General features: G+C 35.0%; 2 protein-coding genes across 2 annotated transcripts; one reads left to right on the top strand and one right to left on the bottom strand.

Moving 5' to 3' along the window:
- The first annotated feature begins 11,135 nt into the window (after nt 1-11,135).
- Nucleotides 11,136-12,458, top strand: LOC140057685 (uncharacterized protein F54H12.2-like). The gene has a single exon (XM_072103405.1). It carries the CDS (start codon nt 11,136-11,138, stop codon nt 12,456-12,458), a length of 1,323 nt encoding a protein of 440 aa, XP_071959506.1.
- A 3,990-nt stretch (nt 12,459-16,448) lies between these two features.
- Nucleotides 16,449-17,987, bottom strand: LOC140057684 (uncharacterized). Its single transcript, XM_072103404.1, has one exon. It carries the CDS (start codon nt 17,985-17,987, stop codon nt 16,449-16,451), a length of 1,539 nt encoding a protein of 512 aa, XP_071959505.1.
- Nucleotides 17,988-23,990: the final 6,003 nt, after the last annotated feature.

The raw sequence follows: 23,990 nt of genomic DNA, 5'->3' as shown, positions 1-23,990 counted from the left end.
TATTTATTATAATTATAATTTGCCTTCTTCACTAAAATGTAAAAAATATAACATACATTGTATTATGTGGACAAACTATTTGCTAAATTTAAATTGCCTACCTACTGTAGTGTGATAAAAACCTACCTCCAACAGTGGTAACAAAACTGCATCTTTTGTTGTAGTTGCCAGAGGAATCTGATACATTGTACTGATCTGTTTTGTCGCCAATTGAAAACATATTAACACCAGAATTGTAGTCTGCTACTGGTGCAGGAGTCTCTCCAGAGTTATCAGTAGCTGTTGGTTCAGCCCATGAGACATTGATTGCAAATGCCTCACCAGTTGTTGTGTTAACAGTCATATTCATTGGACAATAATTGATAATATCTGGAGATTCTAGATCTATAAATGATAATAAGTATTATTATTATTTAATACTGGATATACTGAATCAAATTGTGAACAGTTATGAACTATTATCACAACATATGTTACGCTGCTCCTATTGGGTAGACATTGCGTATGCTAATTGGTTCCATGACTCTCGGTTGTCCGATAGTCTGCCATCTTCTAACAAGGCCATATACATGGCTGCAGTCGCGTGCTCTAGTTAGTGTTTACAGACCGACCAACCGACCGACATAATGAGCTGTAGATGTTTAGTTTAATTGCATAATGGTTAACAAGCAACAATGCTAATTATTAAAATAAGATTATTCAACATTATGCTTACCACTAACAGTAACAGTAAAGTTATATGTTGCTGCATTGCCTGAACTATCAACTGCATCATATATAACAACAGTGCTGCCAATATCAAATATATTATTTCCAGAATTGTAAGTGGACGTTGGTGTTGCATGTTCTTCAGCATTGTCAAATACAATTGGATCACTCCAGGTGACATTGACTGCTTGATTTAAACCATCTGATGTAGTAGTTGTAATATCAGGTGGACATACCAAGTCAAGATTCTCATTATCTATTATTAATAGAGAAAAAAATACAGGAATTAAAGGTTCAATTATATATTAAAATTATCATCTAAATATCAATCATTTTTTAACATTAGTTAATTATTTTCGTTTATGTTATGATGTTATGTTACAGAGCAATCGTTACAAACTAATTTATGAGGCCCAAACCAATCTTACAATTTAAATTTTGACTCATCCTGTGTGAAAAACGCAAGATGAAGTTTCATCGGTAAAACACAAATGTCAAACAGAAATATAAAAAGAATTGACTATAACCAACAATGACCAAGTACATTAATGATCAAGTACATTAATGATCAATACATTAATGATCAATACATTAATGATCAAGTACATTATTTAAATCACTATACTATTCATGAAAACAGATAAATATTTTACCTACAACCTGAAGACCAAAGTCACATGTGTCAAAATTACCAGAAGAATCAGTTGCTGTAAAGGTGATTATGTGAATACCAATTGGTATCATGTCACCTGACTCGTATGACGATGACACCACAGTCACTGTTCCATTGCCACTTGTCACAGGAGGATCCCACGTGACTGTTGCATTTGGACTTTCTTCCAAACACGGTTTGGTCCTTCTATGGTAATATAATTATAACTGTTTATAAATTTGAGAAATACAGACATAATTGTTAGTCATATTGGTAGGCATTATTTGTTTAAATAGTACTACTCTTTTTTCTTACTTATGACATCAATATTTATAGATGCTAAACTTCTTAGAATTTTTGTGAAAAAACGTTCTAAAAATATAAAATTTCACATACAAAATCAATGTTTGTAGCTGAAGAGGAATGCATTCTTTGTATATGTGAATGCTCTTTTTATTTTTTTAACGATTGATATAGATAGATATATAACAGTTATGATCATAACATGTATGTACTTTTAATATAATCAAGCCATATCAGTGGCGAGAAAGAATGAGAGAGAGGGCGTGCTGGAAGAAAGACAGACCGGACCGGATTGAATTGTACTTACACATTCCCAGACAGATTTGTCATTACATGACAATGTATATGTATTTTTTTATTAAAAGATTCATTTGTTATTGCAATTTGATTTCGATTGTTTTGAAGTTGTTTTATTCATTTACAGACATTTAAATGTCCAATATCGTTAAAGCTTTAGTGGACCCTTGTGACAAGTGACTGATTATCACCTGATTGCGTGGCTTGAAATCATTGTTAAGGAACTTTATCTTCAAACAAAATGCCTTTGGAAGATTAACAATACATTGTCGATAAAGTACATACTGTACAGTTACTAAGAAACGTCACATGGCTTTTCAGTTTTTTTTATTTGATTAGTCATATTTATGCAGAATTTCTTTACATAATAATTTATTAAGTGCTAATATAACAAATATAGAAATTCATACAATGAAGAGATGGATTTTTGTGTAGCAAACAAAGGTTACAAATTTAACTCCAGTCAAAATAGGCTGTTCAATGATTATGAAGGGCAACGAATCTTTTTATTCCTATGTCCAGGTATGGATGTCTTAAAATATTTTTAATGAATTACCCAAGTAATATTTTAGAACAGTGGTTGTTTTGTGTGGTTTTGATGGATTATGAAATCATATCATTTTATTTAAAAGTAAACTACAGTAAATGTAATACTGTTGTTGACAATTTTAAACAAATAATCATATTAAAGTTGTTTTCATCTTCACTGTTTTCAGTATTATCATCGGCCAGTTGTATTGTTACCGCAGCAAACTGCAGCATATTCTGTTATAAAAAAAATGATGAAACTCACCGTTACAAGGTAAAAACTGAATAGCTGAAGCAGTCAGGTTACCTTCACAAGGCAAAAGAGAATCTGAAAAAAAAAAATCATTTTAATTTGTTAATTACCAACCAACATTCACAACTCATTATTTAAAAAAAATGTATCAAAATTACTCTTACACAGTATACAGCTCCATCTTAGCTTAGGGAATGCAAACCGTATACTTTCTGTGAGTTTTTAATGAAAAATTATCAATTCTATTTGTTTTTGTCTTGTATCGCATACCTCCAGTTCAGGATTGCCATGTAGGCCTACTGTATAATCTTCACTATGCTTAAGATTGATAAGCCACTTTAGTTTGTATTACATGGAAGTTGTTAGTATTGGTATATCAAGCAGTTTATTCTCTTCAAAATATTTGTTTATACAGTAATGTAATCCATTTTGTATTGCCCAAAGAAGGATAAATAAAGATATATTTATTTGAATAAATTCATATCAATAAAAAGCCCTAAATTCATTGAGCTTTATAAAAACAAAATTATAATTTTTAAATAAAATTAAGTATCCCAATAGAAATTGAATTAATTAAAATTATTTTAAACATTTCTATCAAGATATAATTAATATTATCAATATTGTTTTTCTTTTTTATATTTGTTTTTATAGTGTTTGATTTTTTTTAATCTGAAAACAAATAATTCGTATAGGTTCGGCCTTTATTTTGTAGGATGTGTTACGCAAACAAAACGTTTTATTTTCTAAAGTAGATAGTTGCTGTTATTATTATATCGACTCGAATCTTTTTTTTAATACGTAGGTTTCCATGGATTTATAGCATCGGGACCGATGAATAAATGCATAATAATATATAATAATTGGGTGCGTTACGCCTACAGAACTTTTTATTTTCCTAAATTGTAGATAGTTTTTATTAATTATATTGACTCAGCAACAGAAAGAACACTATTGATAACTTTATTTTTACCTGTACAATATCCCATTGAAGTTCCAGGAGTGTCAGTAAACAAATGAACAACATATAGATCATTGGGCAAATTTTAGTAAATCGCTCAAAGGATGTCACATACTTTCGGTACTGATTTATAATACCTACTGAAAACAAGTACACTAATTAAGTTTATTTAGATAATACATTATTGGCGATTAAAACGAATTTAGGTGAAACTATTTGCCCCAAAAATGGGTGTTTTTCCGATTGCGGTATTGTCGGTTGTTGTTGGTGCTGAAACATACCCGCAATAATACAATAATTTAAAATTGTAAATCCGTGACTGTAGGCCTGCATTCAATACAAGTGGTTGCTCAACGGTTTCATTTATCCTAGGCCTACATATTGTCTAAAGGCATAGAACCATAACAGCTACGCCATGTAGGCTAGATACTATGTTATACCGCCTGTGTTTAGTGTGGTATAAAACTGTATAAATAAATCTGTATTACTGCAGTTTGGAAATATATTTTTAAAGGCGTGGCGTGGTGTAATAAACTATGCTAGTGCCATACACTTCTACTATTTAAAGTTTACAATGACAATAAGTTTTAGGCTTTAATACTCCAAATTCATCAAATGTGCAACTCAAAATAGGCCTAGATTCGTTTTTAAATTTGAATCATTACTTGACCTAATTCTGTGTCAGGTTTCTGTTTCGGAGGTAATTTCAATTGTAATTGATTACATAGATCAGGGTGTATTCATTCGCTTCATGTGGTATGTTGGTCTAACTTTTTAAAGTGTTTATCTAAAAAATGACGCTTTTGAGTCATTGACGATGATGATAATTGATTTATATTATATTGGACTCATTTTCTATAATAACAAACAGTTAACCAACCATCAATCCAAACTGGGAATAAAGTTCCACATTTAAAACTTTCTGGTGATGAAGTTGGCATTCTGATATCTATTCTATCACCCTCATTTCTCAGCTTGTACCAGCCATCTATTATAAAATCATCAGATATTGGAGACTCAGACGGCGGAGTGTCGTAAAGAATACTACGTTGCCACTCTGTAAGCACCAGATCAGTATCACATGGGCCTAAGAATAATAAATTAAAGTCATTAAAAAATACAAACATAAATCGAGTCTATGTTTATTTTATTTTTAATTAAACTAATTAAGAAACCACGCAATAATATTTAAAGATGTCAATTCTTCCTTTTATTTAGGTAAATTTGAGGATTATTTAAATTATCTTTATAATTTAAATTACAAATAATTAACTAATTTGTTTTTATTTATGCAATAATTTCAGCTTAATTCATTTTATTAATATTTTTTAAAACCTGAATTAAATCCAAGTCACTAAATATAGTTTATACAGTAACGCAAAGAGTAATAGCAAACCTAACAATATATCGATCCCATACACATTATAACAAAATTGTAACAACATAAGCCTGACAGGCAGCAATGTATGATTATTGCCTAAATTTCTGCCTCATTCCTACTTTATTTTAGTCCAATCACATCTGATAGACTAATCATAAACCCTTCCAGGCATATGTGTGACATGGCCTTCTAACAAATCCTCATGTCAGACACCTCACAAACATTACCCACTACCCACCCATCACAACTCATAAACTCATTTATTTATAGCATAACTTTCAACATACCCGTACATTACATCATCATTCTTTTAATAATCCTACGATCACCAAAATGTCAAATTGGTATCATAAACTGTGTTTACACTACGGCCTATCAGGGAAGAGTGGATTCCACCTATCATATCATGGAGTAATTATTATTACTTCATGATCATATTTAATGCGAACTAGTCGCCTCCCACCCATCATCTGTTGTTTCGTTTTCAATTCAACCACATAGGCCTACACCTTATTGAGTAGTATTATGTATTACACACATTAGACAGCTTCCAAAAAAGTGGTAACGAGACAACATATTCAAATAAAAAAAATATTGAAAAAGTTCAGGTTTCTGATATTTGACAGGCATTGGAAATGCATATTATATTCTTTAACTTCCCTTGCGGATCTAAAGGTAGAGGGGCACTGTACCAGCAGCTCTCTAAACATAAATACTATCGATCCCTCAAATCTGAACTTTACTGACCCAATGTCTCATGTTTTTCAGATTTATTGTAAAATAATTAAGATTAATTAAGATACGAGTCTAATTAGATAACATACTCACTTTGTGAATTGACAAGATTATTCAGAAGTCCAAATATCACAATAAAAATCATTAATGACTTTATACCTCAGACGCATTGATCATAAACAAACCCCAAATTAAGATGTGTTCTATTTTTGTAAGATACCAGATATCGACAGTAATCTGTAGTGCTGTTTGAACAGGAAATAACATGTAAAAAGCTTATGAACTTTGTTTGTTGTTTGAAATAATTTCTTCCGGCATGTACTTTTATCCTAACCTAATTTGTTTCTTCTGTCATGCATGTACAGCAATACATAATGCTTATATTTCACACATTTTGACTTTGAAAAGACAACTAGGACTTCTATGAAACCATCTTCAAATAGTACAGTTCATTGCTCGCCCACTGTCAATAAGGAAATGTCTGACACGCAATTTCTCAAATGGAATTATGCAAGTCAGAGGGTACAGACACGGACCAATAAATTGTGTTTAGGGGAAGGGAATGTGTATATAAAAACGATACGTAAGTAGTATATAAGGGAATACAGACCCGAATGAAAGGTCATACCCCCAGGGCAGGAGTATTCCAGACCCGAATAGAAGGTCATACCCCCAGGGAATATTTCATATTTCTATTGTTTAATTTCCAGGTATTGTAATAATAATTAGTGAAAGGTCACTCTTTGTACCAGACCCGAATGGAATATCATATCCCTAGGGTATTATATTTTCTATTGTTTAATTTCCTGTTATTGTAATATTAATTAGCGAAAGGTCATTCTTTGTTAGAGAAGGGGGTTTGTTATTTTGGCGGGGTTTTCGTTTTGGCCTGGGTTAAAATATATTAGTGAAGGTAGTTCTTTGTTTGAGGATTGCTATTGTTATTTTTAGGCGGTTTGACCATTGCATAGGTCACCTTTGTTTAGTATTTCCTAATTTCTTTTGTTCATTGTTCTTTTTGTTTGGTACAATAGTTTTGTTTTTTATATTTTAGAGCCGTTTCTTTTTAGACATTGTAAGAAGAGGGACTGCTTTTTGTGACCTTTCCAGTTGTTTCGTCTATTTTATCGTAGAGTTACAGTATTTCGCTATGTCTGGAAGTATAGATTTTTCGTTAGGTAGCTGTGTAGATACAGTTATAATTATTAGCGATGATGAGGAGACTGTTGTTACAGGTAACGATATCGGTGATCGGTACATGCGGACCAATGAGGGTGTACCCGCCGGTGTTGATGAAGGAGATGAGAGGGGTAGCCGGGCTACAAGTTGTATATTTACGTACGTAGATGAGGTGGAGAGAGAATTTTTATTGAAATTGGAATATTTAACCAGAGAAGTGTTTGTTTCTCAAATGTTAAACATGTGTTGGATGTTAAGTAAAGCGGCTTGTTATGGTTGCGAATTTGATAGGCCTGGTCAAAAAGATCATGACTTCTGTTTAATGAAATCTCCAGAAGAACAGATTGATTATTTTTATCGGGAGGTTCTGGATAAAGAGTATGTTACAGACGATACCGTGTACAGCGAGCTGAATAAGTACGAGGAATATTCATTACCACGGTATAGACATTTTGTTTACTTTCTCGTAAATACCTTGACTAATTCAGAGAACCTGTATAAGTTATTGTGTGAGGATATCTAAAACGTGTTTCGCACGTGCCACGGAAAAACGATTGACCGGAAAACAAACAGTTAACAATGCTTTAAGCCGCACGTGTTGTAGGGAGACAATTGATAGGAAAAACAATTAACAACGCTTTAGGCTAATTACTTTTAAAAAGGTACTTCCGTACTCAACTGTATATATATCGGAGCTGATTCAAACGAAATCATTCAGAACTATCAACCATCATTCGTTTTACTCTCTCTGTACATCACTCTACATACAATCGCTCAACATGAGTTTCAAAAACGTACCTGCTCCAAAATTAGCAATTGGTGAGAAGGCTCGTAGGACTATGAAAAGAGTTATGGGAAGCTCTAAATCTGACGAGTTAAGCAGTTTTAAAGTACCAACGATGACTTCTAACTCCTCGAAATTATTGGATCCTAGAAAATTTTTCAACGGTCAATCTAACGATTTGAGTAAAGCAACGAAGCCGTCAACAAGTAAAAAAACATTTCACTCTGCCTCAGGAATGAGCGCCAAGGATTATGCCGAAATGACCGGTGCTGAACCAAAGATTACAATAACCTCAACAAACAGGATTTTTCTGTCTGAAAAACGCCATGTAGTGGCCCAGCGCTGGGGTGAAGTTGTTTATGTTTGCCTCAGAGAATTTTATCAAACGGAAGAAAATGGTGCCTTCAAACCTGGGCCTGTAGGTATTAATTTACCCGTTCTGTTGTGGCAAAAACTTTTTACCAATATTGATTTAATTCTTCAAGCCCTAGACGATTTGCAAAGAGACATTAACTTGGTGGAGGCAGTAAGAATCCCTCTTTCGGACACACCTATAATACATGTGATAGTTAGTAACTGGAAAGAAGAGCAGTTTGTATGTATTCGCCGTTGTTACCAGGCCGAAGAAGGAGGCGAGTTTAAGCCCGGCAAAAAAGGTATAAACCTTCCAAAGAAACAATGGTACAAGTTGATCGAACAACACGGCGAAATACAAAAGATGATTGAAGAGGTTGATAATGCAGTTACCGTCGACGGTGGTGTTGACGAAAACGATAACGGAGGACGCAGGCCTACATCAATGTTGAAATAACTTTCTTAACAATGAACTATAAATCAAATTATTTGTTTACCGACGTCATTTACAATTTATTTGTATTCTTTTATTTTCACGATTATTCTAATTACTTGCAATTATTTTTAAAAGTATTAGTAAACCAAATGTATGTAAACTATATTTCCAATTGTACTATATTTGATTCGTGCGGTGTGTTAATAAAAAATATTGTTTGATAATTTACAAAAAAAAAAATGTTGTTGTTCTTTTTTTAAAAGTAATGTTTTATGTGTGAGTGTTTCATTTCAACGAGTGAGAGAGTTATGGACAGACTATTAAGTTCTACGTACTACGACCCAAAAAACCCTGGTAGTTTCGGGGGTGTCGATCGACTTTATACAAACGTGAAAAATGACTCTAATATTTCAAAGACTGACGTTCAAGACTGGTTAGAAAAACAAGATACGTACACTCTTCATAAACCTATTCAAAGACGTTTTCAGAGAAACAGGGTGTTTGTTACAGCTATTGACGAGCAGTGGGAATTGGATCTCGTTGATTTGTCTTCTTTAAAAAAGTATAATAAACAAAACACGTTTCTTATTACGTGTATAGACGTACTTAGTAAATATGCATGGGTTTTACCTATAAAGAATAAATCTACCGATTCTATGCTTACTGCTATGAAAAAACTATTATCTGGAAAAAGAAAGCCATTAAAAATTCACACTGATAAAGGTACAGAGTTTACTAATCGTAAAGTTCAAGCGCTCCTAAAATCGTTGAATATACATTTTTTCACTACCAATAACGAAACAAAAGCTAGCGTCGTGGAAAGATTCAATAGATCGTTGAAAACTAGGATGTGGAGATACTTTACATCAAAAGCTACGCGAAAATATATAGACGTACTTCCAAAATTGGTATCGAGTTACAATAATTCTAAACACAGATCAATCGGTATGGCGCCCTCACAGGTTACAAAAGATAACGAACATGAAGTTTGGGAAAATCTGTATAAAATGAAGCAAAAGAAACAAGTTCGGCCCAAGTTCAAAGAGGGTAATAAAGTACGAATAAGTAGATACAAAATGCCTTTCGAGAAAGGTTACCTGGCAAACTGGACGGAGGAGATATTTAGGATACGTAAGCGTACCGGTTCGACCGTTCCCACATATAAACTGGAGGATTGGGACGGCGAAATCATAGAAGGTACTTTTTACGAAAAGGAATTGCAAAAAGTATCCAAAAGCGACAAGGATACGTATCGCGTGGAAGAAGTAATAAAGAAAAGAAAACGAGGAGGGAAAACGGAATATTTCGTTAAGTGGTTAGGTTATCCGGCCAAGTTCAACAGTTGGGTTCAGAATATTGCCCGGTAAACATCATGACGGCTCAGTTTTACGTCCTCTTACCTAGCAACAGTTCCATGAACTGTTTTCCCGAAAATACTCTTACGAGATACACGACCAAGCTGGCGGAGCCTATTCATTTGTACGGTGAATGGGAGGTTGGTTTAAGTGAAATTTATTATCCCCACACGTGGTATAACGTCGACGATACCAACAATAAATTGCTGGTGAATATAAGAGATAACGAATTAGAAGAAGAAGACTCGTCGATCGAAATAGCTATAGCCCCAGGGTTTTATTCAACCGGAGGTAAAGTGATTGATGCTCTTAACGAGGTTTTGGTTTCAAAGTCGTTACAGTCCAAAGTGAGATTTCGGTTCAGCTCAATTAAAGAAGTGATTAACGTGGAAACCGCCAAAGAAGCATCAGTTACGCTATTAAATGGATTACCCATATTACTCGGTATGGACGAATCATCGATTCCCCGAGGATCTATTACACACGGTTCTAGACCCGCGTACATTCATCACAGAGTGCCGACGTTGTTTTTGTACACCGATATAATCGAATCTCAACGAGTTGGAGACGCGAGCGTCCCTATTTTGAAAGCGCTACAAACCAGAGAATCAAACATGAAGAAAAATGTCGGACATACGTTTGCTAGTCCTCAATACAAAAGGGTGGTGAAAAAAGATATCGATACCATCCTTATAGATATAAGAAACGACACGGGAGAAAAGGTATCATTTCAACGAGGAAGGGTTCTCGCTAAACTACATTTCAGACAGGCCAGATCGTCGTACCTCGTTTAAAAAAAACAACAACAAATAAATAAAGATGGGGGCAGATGATTACGAAGATTACTACGTCAGACAGGCTGGAGGTATCGACATACCGGTGTTCCAAGGGTCGTACAATCAAAGAGGGTTCGGGTTGGGAGGTATCTTGTCCGGTCTCTTTAAACAGGCTGTACCGCTGCTAAAGAAAGGTGCAAAGGCTCTCGGAAAACAAGCATTGCGCACGGGTGGCGAATTAGTGGGAGATGTTCTGAGCGGTAAAAACGTTAAACAAGCTGCAAAACGCAGATTTACTCAGGCGGGTCAACGTATCGTTTCCCAAAATGGTAACGGTAGGGTGAATAAAAAGAGAAAACGTAAGCGTAAAGGCATCAGTCGATCGAACGCAAAGAGAGTAAGAAGATCCTCCGATATATTCGATATCTAAAAAATGGCTTTTGTACACAATCACTCGTGCGAGTGTTTAAAATCGGAATTGGACTTGTTTTCTGTACCGCCGACACAGACTAGTATAACCAAAGGACAATGGGTGCAATATCACCCTTTCAACAGCATCACCGACGTGGGCCCCTTGCAATTCAACATACAAGGGTCCAGCGAGGAATACATGGATTTGTCGCAGACGATGCTTAATGTTAAACTAAAAATTACTAAACAAGGCGGAACCGATCTCCAGCCCGCCGATCCGGTAGGCCCTGCCAATTTACTTTTGCAATCATTGTTTAGCGAAGTTGACGTTTCTTTGAACGAGAGATTGATTACCCCTTCGACAAATACTTATTCGTATAGGGCATTAATTGAAACATTACTGACTTATGGATCCGATGCCAAGAATACACACCTCACGGGTGGGTTGTTTCATAAAGACACGGCCGGTAAAATGGATGTAGCTGACCCTACGCTAGCCGAAAATGCGGTGAATAAAGGTCTTAAAAAACGGGCTCAATACATTGGCGGTAGTCGTTTTGTCGACTTGATTGGACCTATTCATTGCGATATATTTTTCCAAGATCGAATGATGCTCAACGGTGTAGATGTCAAAATTAAACTGCATCGAAGTAAAAACGCATTTAGTCTCATGTCTTCAGATGCCGCGGCCGGTTTTAAGATCCGCCTGGAAGACGCGTCCTTGTTTGTTCGCAAGGTCCGCCTGAACCCGTCTATCGCGCTAGCCCACGCAAAAGCTCTGGAACGCGGTCCGGTCAAATACCCGCTGCGTCGCGTTGAGGTCAAGACATTAACTATACCGCGCGGGAATCTATCGTTTACGAGGGAATCGCTGTACAACGGTAATCTACCGAAACGTCTGGTTGTAGGACTGGTGACCACCGAAGCATTCAACGGTAGCTACGAGAAGAACCCCTACAATTTTCAACATTTCAACACCAATTTCCTGGCTCTATATATTGACGGTGAGCAAGTACCGTGGAAACCGTTAAAACCAAAGTTCGAAGACGGAGGCAACTACATGCTGGCGTATCAGAGTCTATTTTCGGGTTCTAACACGTTGTTCCAGGATACCGGAAATCAGATTTCTAGAGACGATTATCCTAAAGGCTATTCGTTGTTTGCTTTTGACCTGACTCCCGATTTGGCAAATGCCGGACATTTTAATCTAATTCGGCAAGGAAATATACGTTTAGAAATTCAGTTTTCTACGGCTTTGACCGAGACCATCAACATTTTAGTTTATTCAGAATTTGATTCAATCATAGAAATTGACAAGTCTCGTAACGTAATTATAGATTTTTAATTATGAACACGATACAACTATTGAGGTTAATTAAATCAGATCCGTTGGCTAGTGGATACTTTCGAGGGGTGTACCCGTCTGACTTGTTACCTTTAGGGCATACGGGATATCCTAGAGCTTACATAGCAAACGTTGAGCCTAGCAATCAAAACGGTTCGCATTGGGTAGCTTTCTTTTTTAACAACTTAAACAAAGGTGAATTTTTCGATTCTTTTGGGAACCCCCCAAATTACTATAGTAATCATTTTGTTAATTTTCTCGATAACTCTGTAGAAAGTTGGACATTTAACGATAAAGCGTTACAAGCGCCCTTGTCTACGGTATGCGGACAGTATTGTATTTTTTATATTCTTCATAAATGTAGAAGAGTGGATACGTCCACGATAGTAAATATGTTTGGTAAAGATAAACCATCCAATGATTGGTTCGTCAATGATTTTGTAAAACGTCGATACGATGTTAACTTACCCGTATACGATAGTGAATATATTAAAGTACAATTTGTCAAAATGTTATTGAATGCGTAGTAAATAAAAATTGTTTTTTAAAATGGATATGTTTTGGACGTTTTATTTATCGAGCGACTACAACAACAAATTCGAGTTTATTTTATTTATTTCTTTTTTATTCAATTCCTTTCCTCATTATAGTACATAAAGATTAATGTTTTTTAAAAATTTAACCATTTAGGTTTAGGTTGTCTAGTTGAACGCCTCTTGGCAGGCGCTCGAAAGGTAAGTTTTTCATCCTCATCATCATCGTCATCGAGGGCATAATCCTCCTCATTCTTTCGTTTAGGTAGTGCGTGAGGAGGTATACCGCTCGATTTAATTCTTTGTAAGGTACGACGTCTCGTCGGATTTCCAATCAAAATTTCTGGGGTGTTCAATTTCGCCAATACCATTATAAAATCCCTCCAGCCTATAGGTTCAAATCCTTTCTTTTCTTGTATTATATCTTTAGTCAAATCTAGTAAATTACTCCCCTTTACCATTTGTCCTTCGATTAGTAGTTCACCGTATCTTGACCAATCAATTACTCCCATCTTCCGGTAACGGTCTAGTCGGTCCAGAAATGTTTTTGTTTTGGATTTCAACGATGAGGGCATACTTTGTAGTATTTCTTTAGATATAGAGTCCGTATAATCTTCTTTAGATTCTGCGCCATTTTCGTTTATTTCAACGTTCCCCGTTTGTTGTACGTTCAAGCTCATAGGTGAAGGGTTATTTACGGGTTTCTCTTTATTTAAATATCGTTGAAGTACTTGACTGTACATGGTAATTTTATCGTAATCGTGCAAGTCATCCCTTTCGAGTATACCCTTCATAGAATTATCTAAACCAGAAGTGATTGTCTCGTGATTTTTCTCGTAACGTTTACTGTACAGAGCCGTATTTGCCAGTTCTTGTGGTATCAATACCATTTTCTTGGTGTGCTGCATTATTTCAAAAGTAAACTACCCAATGTTTGTAGAATCGGTTGTAATATAAGACCGAGGAAGCCGCCCTTTTGAATAAGTAAACGTTTTCTCTTGAGAGGCGAAATGCTTTTATTGGTAATATCACGCATGTGTTTCTTGTACCGAACCAACTTCTTCTTGTGAGCGTTGGATACTTGCACTCGACCTTTTAAAACATTCATTGCGCATTCGCACAAAGCCGTCACCAGTTGATCGTCCGCGTTTTCCAAGATAATTTTTCTTTGACGCGGTGAACAGTGGGCTAGGAAACGAATAGTTTCAGCGTTCTTTTTGATACGTTTCGACATGATGTTGGTAAATAGGTAAATGAATAAATAGAACGGTACAGGCTGCGTTTTATATTCTAGGCACGTAAACAAAGTGATTGGTTTTTGAAAATATGTTACTTCTAACCCTCATTTCCTCAGGGGTATTTGCTTTTAGATCGATTAAAAGAAAACCGTACGGTACGCGGGTAGCGTCTTCAAAAGCCTCCTGTAAAAAACGTCCTTTACCGGGGTACATTTGTTTAGATAGATTAGCTATTTGTGATTTATCCCGAGGGTTTTTAAATAGTATTATGTAGTGAGCGTTTAAAGTAATGGTGCGGATTTCTTTAGAACCGTAAAAAAAGTTTTGCATAATGAATATAACCGAAATGTTTCTATGATGCGATCCCTTTGTAAACATGTTTACTACTCTTTTATCGCGGCTACACTCGGTCATTAAATCATCGATGATTACTAAATGGTTTTTTGACGGTTCCATCGTTTCTATCGAATCCATAGGTATCCCCTCTATAAATTGAATGTTGTTAATAGACCCGCTCAGTTTGGTGAAAAGGGGCTGATATTCCCCATAACACCACGTGATGTCATCGAACGGCTTGTCGAAATAATTACTTTCCAATAACTGCTTCACGAAATATGATTTTCCCGATGAGGTCGGTCCGCTAATTACGGCGGTGAAGGGGGTTACCAGTACACACGTCATCTTCAGTTTCAATGAGTCATAGCTTTTGTATATCGGTATTTTATAACGAGGGGGGTTCCTTATCCACATCACTCTATTTTAAAAACTGTCAACTAATGAAAGAGAGAGAGAGGGCCGATATTATAAACCAATAGGAGCTTAATAATGATAATTACGTTAACAAATGATTGTATATCAAAACCTAAAAAATCAATTCCAACGTCATTAGCGTCTGTATACTAGTAGAGAGAGAAATGGCAGATTTGGAAAAACTGACTTTATCGTACATTGAATATAAATTAACGGGGGTAGTTGTGTGGGACTCCCCAATCCTTTATAGTACTATTCGCCTTTGTAACGAGGTGGAGAAAAAGTATGGTTTGATTGCATTGTGTAAAGACATTACTACGGAGACGTTGGATAGTGTGTTGAAAGAAATGATGATAGACCAAAATATACACGTCGGTAGACTCGTGACAGGAATTTCAGTGTGCGCACGTGTTGCGATACAGTGTGATACTGATTTAGAATTAGAAATCGTTAAACGCATATCCTGCGAATTTGTGAAGGAAAAGTTTTCTTTATTGGAACTTTGTAACGACAGTGATTTGGTAAGTAAATTTCTTTTTATTCTCATTTTAGTAATTAAGTTTTTTTTATATTATCTTTTATTTATTATTATTATTATTATTATTTATAGGAACTTGTTCTGTGTAGTAAGAAGCTAGGAATTAACAGAGCATGGTACTTGATCGACTGACTAGTAGGCTTTTGTATAGCCTTGCTGGAACAAACTGTTTGGTGACATTGGATAAATAAAATATTTAAACAAGGAAGAGGAGAGATTACAATATTTATATTGGATAGGATAAAATAAAAATACAGTCAACACTACGCATGTCTTTTGTTGTTGTTGTTGTCGTCGTCATCGTCGTCGTCTACGTTAAGAAACAGACAAGTATATAATATTATAAACAAGTACGGTGTATACATTTATTTCTCGTAAAACAAAATTATGATAAAGAAAATAATTATTTACAAAAATAAATTTGAAACGGTAACGATATAAGAATTCAAAAGGAAAAAATATTTAAATTAAAATTACAAAATATATTTACTTTATCTACAAAAATAGAAACGGTATCGACTTTAAAAACTTTATAAACAAAATTGAAAATGTATAAAAAATATTTACATTAAAACTTAAAATATAATTTGCTTAAACTACAAAAAAAAAGGAAACGGTAACGACATAAGAATTCAAATGTAAAAAATATTTAAATTAAAATTACAAAATATATTTACTTAATCTACTAACAGAGAAACGGTACCGACTTTATAAACAAAATTAAAAGAAAATTTGATTAAAAACATGTATAAAAATATTTACATTAAAACTACAAATATATTTTGCTTAAGCTACAAAAAAGGAAACGAATTTATAAAGGAAATTGAGTGCATGAAATTACATAAAAAGTAACAATTAATTATTTATATATATAAAAAAAAAAAGGAAGTTATATTTTAAAAGAAAAAGAGATGAAATTTATTGCAGTGATTTACCAAACATAACCGTAAGGAACTGTACGATAATTTTCGATAATAATTCTTTTATCGTACACGATTCGATAGTCTTTAGTCGATGTTTCGTTGACTATCTTACGTGTTTTTGGCTTGCGCGTTATGCGATTCTTCTCAACTGTCTTAATTGTATTAGGACCAATACCTCTTACCATATTGGAGACGGTGTCAAAGTTAATTTTCTGAGCGTTTGTAAAATTAAGGGTAAAACCTTTAACTTTACAAACGGTCTTCCCTGTATCCAATTTATAGGCGTAGTTCTTAGCCCCCCCAGAAACAAAGGACTCGATGTACTTACCGTCTTTAGGGTCGACCTCGGTCGTTAACTGACCCAAGTAGTCGCCCAGGGGAGGGTCCCAAACCCCGGGTTTTGACACGTAGATTACGCTGTCGGTATCGTAATACAGGACACGTTCCTGTAATTTCTCCAACAGCTCGTATAATTTTAAACGCGCTAGCGCAGTGGTAAATGCGGCAATGACAACGTTAACCTTTCGGTTAACTTCAACAAATTGTTCCTCGTCTTCGTATTTTATTTCAGCCAAATCATCATTAACAAAATTTAGATCATGAACGACTACCCGTGGGTTCGATAAAATATCGTAAACCTCGTTAGGATCTTGCGTATATTTAATTCTCGTGAGATTTTCACGCTGACCAAATTTACCCCAAAAACTATTTAGCATTAATTTGGCCAGAGATCGAAGCCCAGGATTGTACGCAATGTCGTCATGATTCAAGTCGATACCTTCTACGGTTCGATAGTCCGAAATATATTTTTGTTTATCTTCGGGCGTTTTACACCATTCAGGCCAACCCGAAGCTTCTTGTTTCAATTTTAAAAATGTGTTAATGTAAGAGGCAAATAGACCGGACGAGGGAGAATCTGCAGAGTACGCGCTTTTATTTTTAAAGTGCCATACTACGTGAACTTTACGTATCTCGTACCCAACCTCCACGGCTTTAGCGACCTCGATCGTTGCCCAAGAACCTGTAAATTCTCTATCTGTACCAGAATGATTGCAAGCGGTTTGTTGTTGAGAATCGACGCATGTTCTACAGAGAGCAAACATTAATTTACCGTTTGATCTATAAGGTAAGACTGGATGGAATAAATTTTTAGGCGCTTCGATAGTACACTTTATCAAACCGAAATATTCGTTGATATCTGTGGACATGTCTTTGCGATCATCGATTTCAGGATGTCCTACGGGGTAGGTACCGTATTTATTTACATAAGGGTACAAGGAAGTATAATCGATGTAATTAATTTCTTCACCCGGTTTTACCTTATAGAACAAACAACTGGCATTAGTCCTCCCACCGAAAAACGCGTCTCTTGGATTCAAAGTTTTCCTAATGAAAGGAACTTTGGAGACGATAGATTTAATGTTAGGGGCCAGCGATTGTTTGATCCGTTTCCATTCGTGTCCCCAAATTTCGACGTAATCAAAATCTGGAAATTGCTCCTTCAGAAACCGTGTTTTCTTGCTTGTCTTGACAAAGCATTCCAACATGGTTTCGTTAGTGAAGGGGTTAATGGAATCGGATCTATAACAATCTTGGCACCCGTGGAACAAACAACCCATAAATTCAAAAATAATTTTGTTTTCTAAACATGCGCCGTCGACAAAGTAAGGCCCAAACATTTTTTCCCCTCCATTTCTCGCATGATGGATAAAGACCCCCCTTTTATGCGACTCGTAGCACAACCATTCCATGCTAGAGTGAGAATGGTTAACGGTTGTTAGATACCCTGATGGAGGAAATAAAGCGATGGTGGATGGTTTTAAAAAATTTCTAGAAAAGACGTGATTACACGCCGAGGCAATTGTCATTAAATTATTTGAAAAGGGGTCAACGCCTCCGAGTAGAGGGTTTTTCGGCGATGTAGTTACTTTCAAAAAAAGATGCCTAAAAGTAAGACAACACTTTCTGAGAATATCCACATCGCTGATGCAATACTCGACGAGTTCTTTTTGGAGATTGAAAATTTGATTAGTTACAATTTTCTGATTATACCATTTAAAGAATGAATCTCGGCCTGAAGTAGTCATTTTATCGGGGGAATAGGTGGAAGAATCGGGATAAGGACCTACGTAATTTTTATTTTCTAAAGTATTGAAATAATGAGGAAAGTAACCTTTTTTTAGCTCGGAGATGCCAAAAGTTTTGGGTAATTTGGATAGAGACATGGGTAGAAATGAAAGGGAATCAATGAATCGGATACTCGTTTCTTTAACCTTAATTGAAATAGGTTTACCACCGCGTGCAATAATATCTGGTACAATACAGTTTTTGTATAGGTACTCGAGCACGAAGTAACTATCGTAGCCCTGGAGGTTGTGAGCGATACACGTAATGTTATGATTATATTTGTATTCGTTAAAAATGTAATTGCAGAAATCTACGCATGCAGTCTCCCCGTGAAAAGTCATTGATTTCTCCCCACACACGTCACACTCGGCAGAGTCATTAGCACCATCGATACAATTAAGACAAGTTTTTTGAAGAACGCATAAATTTGGTTTGTGTTCGCCAGTTTCTTGCGTGCATTCAAAATCAAAAAAGAAATATTTAGTGACAGCCCTTTTTTGGTCCTCCTGATTCTTAAACTTTTTTTCAGTATGTTTAGGGGCTACAACCGGTTCCATGTAGCATTGATGATCGTATGAAACGAAAGTCCGACAAATTCTACAAAAACGGTTTTGACAGTTGTGATCTTTTTGAATGATCCTATCACAAGTTGTACAATTTTTAATTTTGTCACATACTGAAACTTTTTTAGAATCAGGAGATTTTTTATGATTGGTGAAACATTGCTGGTTTTTAAAAAATCTATTGCACTCTTTACACTCTACAGTATTATTTACAGATACGTTAATAGAAGGGTCACATTCATGATGCTTACAGAGTACACACGTGTATTGACACTTGTGAGAATATTGGTGCTTATACCCTGTAAAACATCTATCACAAAAATAAACAACTTTTAAAAAACCTGTCATAGTCGTTATAAGATCGTAATGATTAGAATGATGGTAAAGATAAATCTGCTTCTTACAATAATCGCCGCTAAAAATTACAGAATTTAAATTGTCTTTAGAAAGGACAATAATTTGATAATTAGGTAATTTGGATTGCATCTTTTTTAATTCCTCGATGCCGCAAGCTTGCTCCCTAACCCCCGAATCTCTAAGTAAATGAAGGGCGGCTGTCTTTTGCTGGTCATAGCTCTTCCTAACATTATTCCACCTAGTAACGTTATTAATTTTATCTTCGAGCATAGAAATACCCGTGACAATTGCGCGTGCGCAGCAGATAGTTTCGTTACCATCATTCTTAATCTTAATTATGCTTTTAGCATTAATCATTTTGTCGATACCGTTTCTTCTATAACCCCCACCCCTAGGCATTCTCATATGGAGAACGTTAAACTTAAATTTGTTGTTAATTAAAATATCCGTTTTGGACTGAAGGACCTTCATGATGGCTGCAAAAATAACATCAGCTGTCAGATGGGCCCTCCGACCAAAAGGAATAGAGATAGGTGTATCCAACCCCTCAGCTTGAATAACTATCCGAAGCATATCGTCGACATGCACGTTAATGCAAAGATTATCGACGACATGTTCGAAAATTCTATATAGAGTGGGAAGGAACACCTCTAAACTTAAATGGTCTACATTAAAAAATTTAACCGAAAAATCGCTAATCGTGGCGTTAAAACGCTGGTTAAACCTATCAGCTAAGCGGTTAATACTACAAAAATGACTCAAATCTACCTCGTCAAGGTTCAATTCATCGCTGTCATTATCGTCAACTTCTTCTTCTTCGGCTATCCTTGGTCTTTTCCTGTTGGCTCCTTTCCCGTATTGTACCGGTACAGGCTGAAATAAAAAAGTATAACGGTAAAGAAATAGAAATAAACGATGTAATACAGCATCAACAATAGCAAAGAAAATAAAATGATAGTTACCTCATCAATAACCGAAGACTCCTGAGAATCACTATCCTCGCCACATTCCCTCATTTTCAAACATTTGGTGTGTGCACCAATACCATACTAAAGAAAAAAAAAATTAAAAAATTAGAAAGGAAACGCGATGGTACTGTAAACGCAGAAGCACATTCGTTTACACAAGCTACTCTACGAGTTATATACGGTAATGAAAAAATTATTACGATAAAAATATATTAAACAAAAACACTTACTTCTACGTGATCAATTATTAAACTTTCCGATAGATCTTTAACAACCTGTATGGCGTTATCACATATATCCCCTAGAGAAAGACTACCGGTTTCAGAAATACTTTGACTGACCGGTAAATCAAAGTCCTGGTCTCCAAACACAAAATCCTCTAGTAAACCCACATCTGGGATATCATTGTCAGGCACATTATTAGCACGCGACAGATTAACTATAGCGTCAACAGCTCTTTGACACTCGATAAATAAACTATCGTTAGAATCAGTTGAGGAAGAAGCGAATTGAGACATTGCAAAACTTTGAAGAAAAAAATCGGTACCGAAACTTTGAAGAATTAGTAAATGAATGATGAACTAAACAAGTAACACACGGTTATTAAAACCTTCCCGCGACGATTACGATTGGTCAGACATTCTTTAGTAATTAGGAAGCCCCGCCCACAATATTGACCAATAGCTTAATTAATAACAGTAATAAACCTTCTCGAGACGATTACGCTTGGTCTCTTCCCTGGTCAGACGTTCTTTAATAATTAGGAAGCTCCGCCCACAATAGTGACCAATAGATTTAGCCTTCACCCGAAAACACTGAGACGGATTAATTAATACTAAACAAAGGTGATCATTGTAATGGATAAATCGTCAAAATAATAACAATAGTACTCCCCAAACAAAGAATTACCTTCACTAATTAAAAACAAATTACATTATTTTTAAACCTTCCAATGAACTTTACACTATTATGACTGGTCAGACAATCTTTAATAATTAGGAAACTCCGTCCATAACAGTGACCATTAGAGCTAGCCTTCAACCGTAAATACGGGGGTCGGTAAACGGATTAATTAATAACAGTTGGGAGAGTTGTTAAGGATTATTCAAGGCCTTGTAGTGGTCAAACAATATATACACGATTGGAAATTAATTAACAATACCTATTCAAGTAACACTGAAACACTAAATTATAAACAAAATTTGAAATAAAACTACAACAGCTTTTAATCAAAAACCCCTTTCTCTAACAAAGAATGACCTTTCACTAATTTTTTTTTTTTTTTTTAAATACAAATTCTTTACTAATTACGAATATAACACAGGCCCAAAACAAAACAAAAACCCCGCAAAAAAATAACAAAACTCCTCCCCTTACAAAGAATGACCTTTCACTAATTTTTTAAAATACAAATTCTTTACTAATTACGAATATAACACAGGACAAAACGGAAACCCCGCCAAAATAACAAACCCCCTTCTCTAACAAAGAATGACCTTTCGCTAATTAATATTACAATAACAGGAAATTAAACAATAGAAAATATAATATATACCCTAGGGATATGACATTCCTTTCGGGTCTGGTACAAAGAGTGACCTTTCACTAATTATTATTACAATACCTGGAAATTAAACAATAGAAATATGAAATATGCCCTGGGGATATGACATTCCATTCGGGTCTGAAGTACTCCTGCCCTGGGGGTATGACCTTCCATTCGGGTCTGGTACAAAGAGTGACCTTTCACTAATTATTATTACAATACCTGGAAATTAAACAATAGAAATATGAAATATTCCCTGGGGGTACATTACGGCCTGAAGTACTCCATATACTACTTACGTAATCATACCTATATTAATGAAATATAGGCATATACTTATAATTATGTATATCATATTAAAAAAGAAATCCAGTTAATGTGCAATATGCTTACCTTTAAAACCCATCGAGAGTGGATTATCTTAAAACTTTTTTTATGGATTCGTTTGGGTGTGATTTCCAATAATAAAAGTAAATCAAGGCACTCGGATTACTAGTCAAACAAGAAGCAAGATGGAATAATTATTAACTAAAGCTAACATTGTGAATTGTCCACACAAATAAAAATCTTCAAATTATTCCTTATTGCTTTCAGAAAAGTTAGGTGTTGCTTACACGTTAATCATCACTGGATTGTTGTTTCTGTAGTTATATTACTCCGGTATCATGACGATCTGTAATACACAATCACATATTATGAACATACCCTTTACCTAACCTACACGATAGGGCTACATGTTCTATGTAGGAGATGTTGTATTACCAAAAAGTCCTATGATACTGAGACAGTCGTAGGCCTATGTAGAGACCCAGCTGAGAATAAAAATTAACGTGTAATGTACACAATGCCCATAAACATTTAAGAATATGTAAAGTTCCACGAACTATTACAACAATTTGTTTCTATTGATTACAAACAGTTGACAGGAATATGCCCAATGGGTTTTTACCACAATATACTGTAAACATAGACGATAAAGTTATAGAAATATTAGTACAAAGAAGTCACGCAATTCAATACGGACAATATGTTCAACCATTTGAACTATTTTTCAAAGGGCCTCTCAATTTTGTATTATTATGGACACACTTTGAAAGAAGTTTTACCTTTATTAATCAACTTTATCTGGTTCAAACTGACTATTAGGGATCTCTATGTCTGATATGTTTATCCGATTTACTAAACTAACTCAACATAAATGTAGTGAAATCAAACAATGCAATGTATCAAGTTGACATGTAATAAGATTTAATATAGGCCTTCATTTATAAGAAATGTTCGTTAGGATAGTAAGATAGCTCAATTGATTGTCAATATATCAATAATATACAAAGTAAAAGAGTAATATAAAAAATGTGCTTACGAACATAATAATGCATGTGTATTCTACTAGAGTAAGTTACAATATAGCTATCTAGGTGAACCTCTAAAGTCTAGGCATCAGCTGGCTTTAGGCTTCAAGTAAGCCTATAAACAGTTCACTTCAAGCTTCTAAATATATCTCTTTGTTCTTGTCTTGTTCTTACGTAACAAGCAAACTAAATCAAGCATGATTAATTTGCATATACATTATACCACCTGATTTATAATTAAAGAATACAGAGAAATGAATGAACGAGAATACATTATTCTAGTCATATTATTTAGACGTTTTGAAAGACTCAACAAGAAAGGTAGACACCGATATAAATTTCCTGAAATATTTTCGAAGTATTTTAACCCACATTTTAAACTACAATTATATTTGCCTGCATGGTATACTAATTTGCATTATTTACCAACAAGACGGCAGGAATTAAATGTATCCAGCCAGACATATTGAAATGAATTAGTATCTACACAAATAAACCAACAGTTTGGAAAGAAATAAGTGATAGTGGTTGTTGTAGTAAATTAAAAAAGTGGAATATAACACAATAAAGTGTTACCTAATACCTATTCTTTATTTATCTTTTGTCGTCATTTCGTATTATGCGTGAACACGTGCAA

Source organism: Antedon mediterranea, chromosome 8 (assembly GCF_964355755.1).
Source record: "Antedon mediterranea chromosome 8, ecAntMedi1.1, whole genome shotgun sequence".
In the NCBI taxonomy this organism is placed as follows: Eukaryota; Metazoa; Echinodermata; class Crinoidea; order Comatulida; family Antedonidae; genus Antedon; species Antedon mediterranea.
The sequence above is the reverse complement of the archived record's forward strand: the minus strand, read 5'-3'. Positions and strand labels throughout refer to the sequence as shown.

Coding starts and splice junctions, on each gene's coding strand:
- LOC140057685 (XM_072103405.1), top strand. CDS start 11,136: ATGGCTTTTGTACACAATCACTCGTGCGAGTGTTTAAAATCGGAATTG.
- LOC140057684 (XM_072103404.1), bottom strand. CDS start 17,987: ATGTTGGAATGCTTTGTCAAGACAAGCAAGAAAACACGGTTTCTGAAG.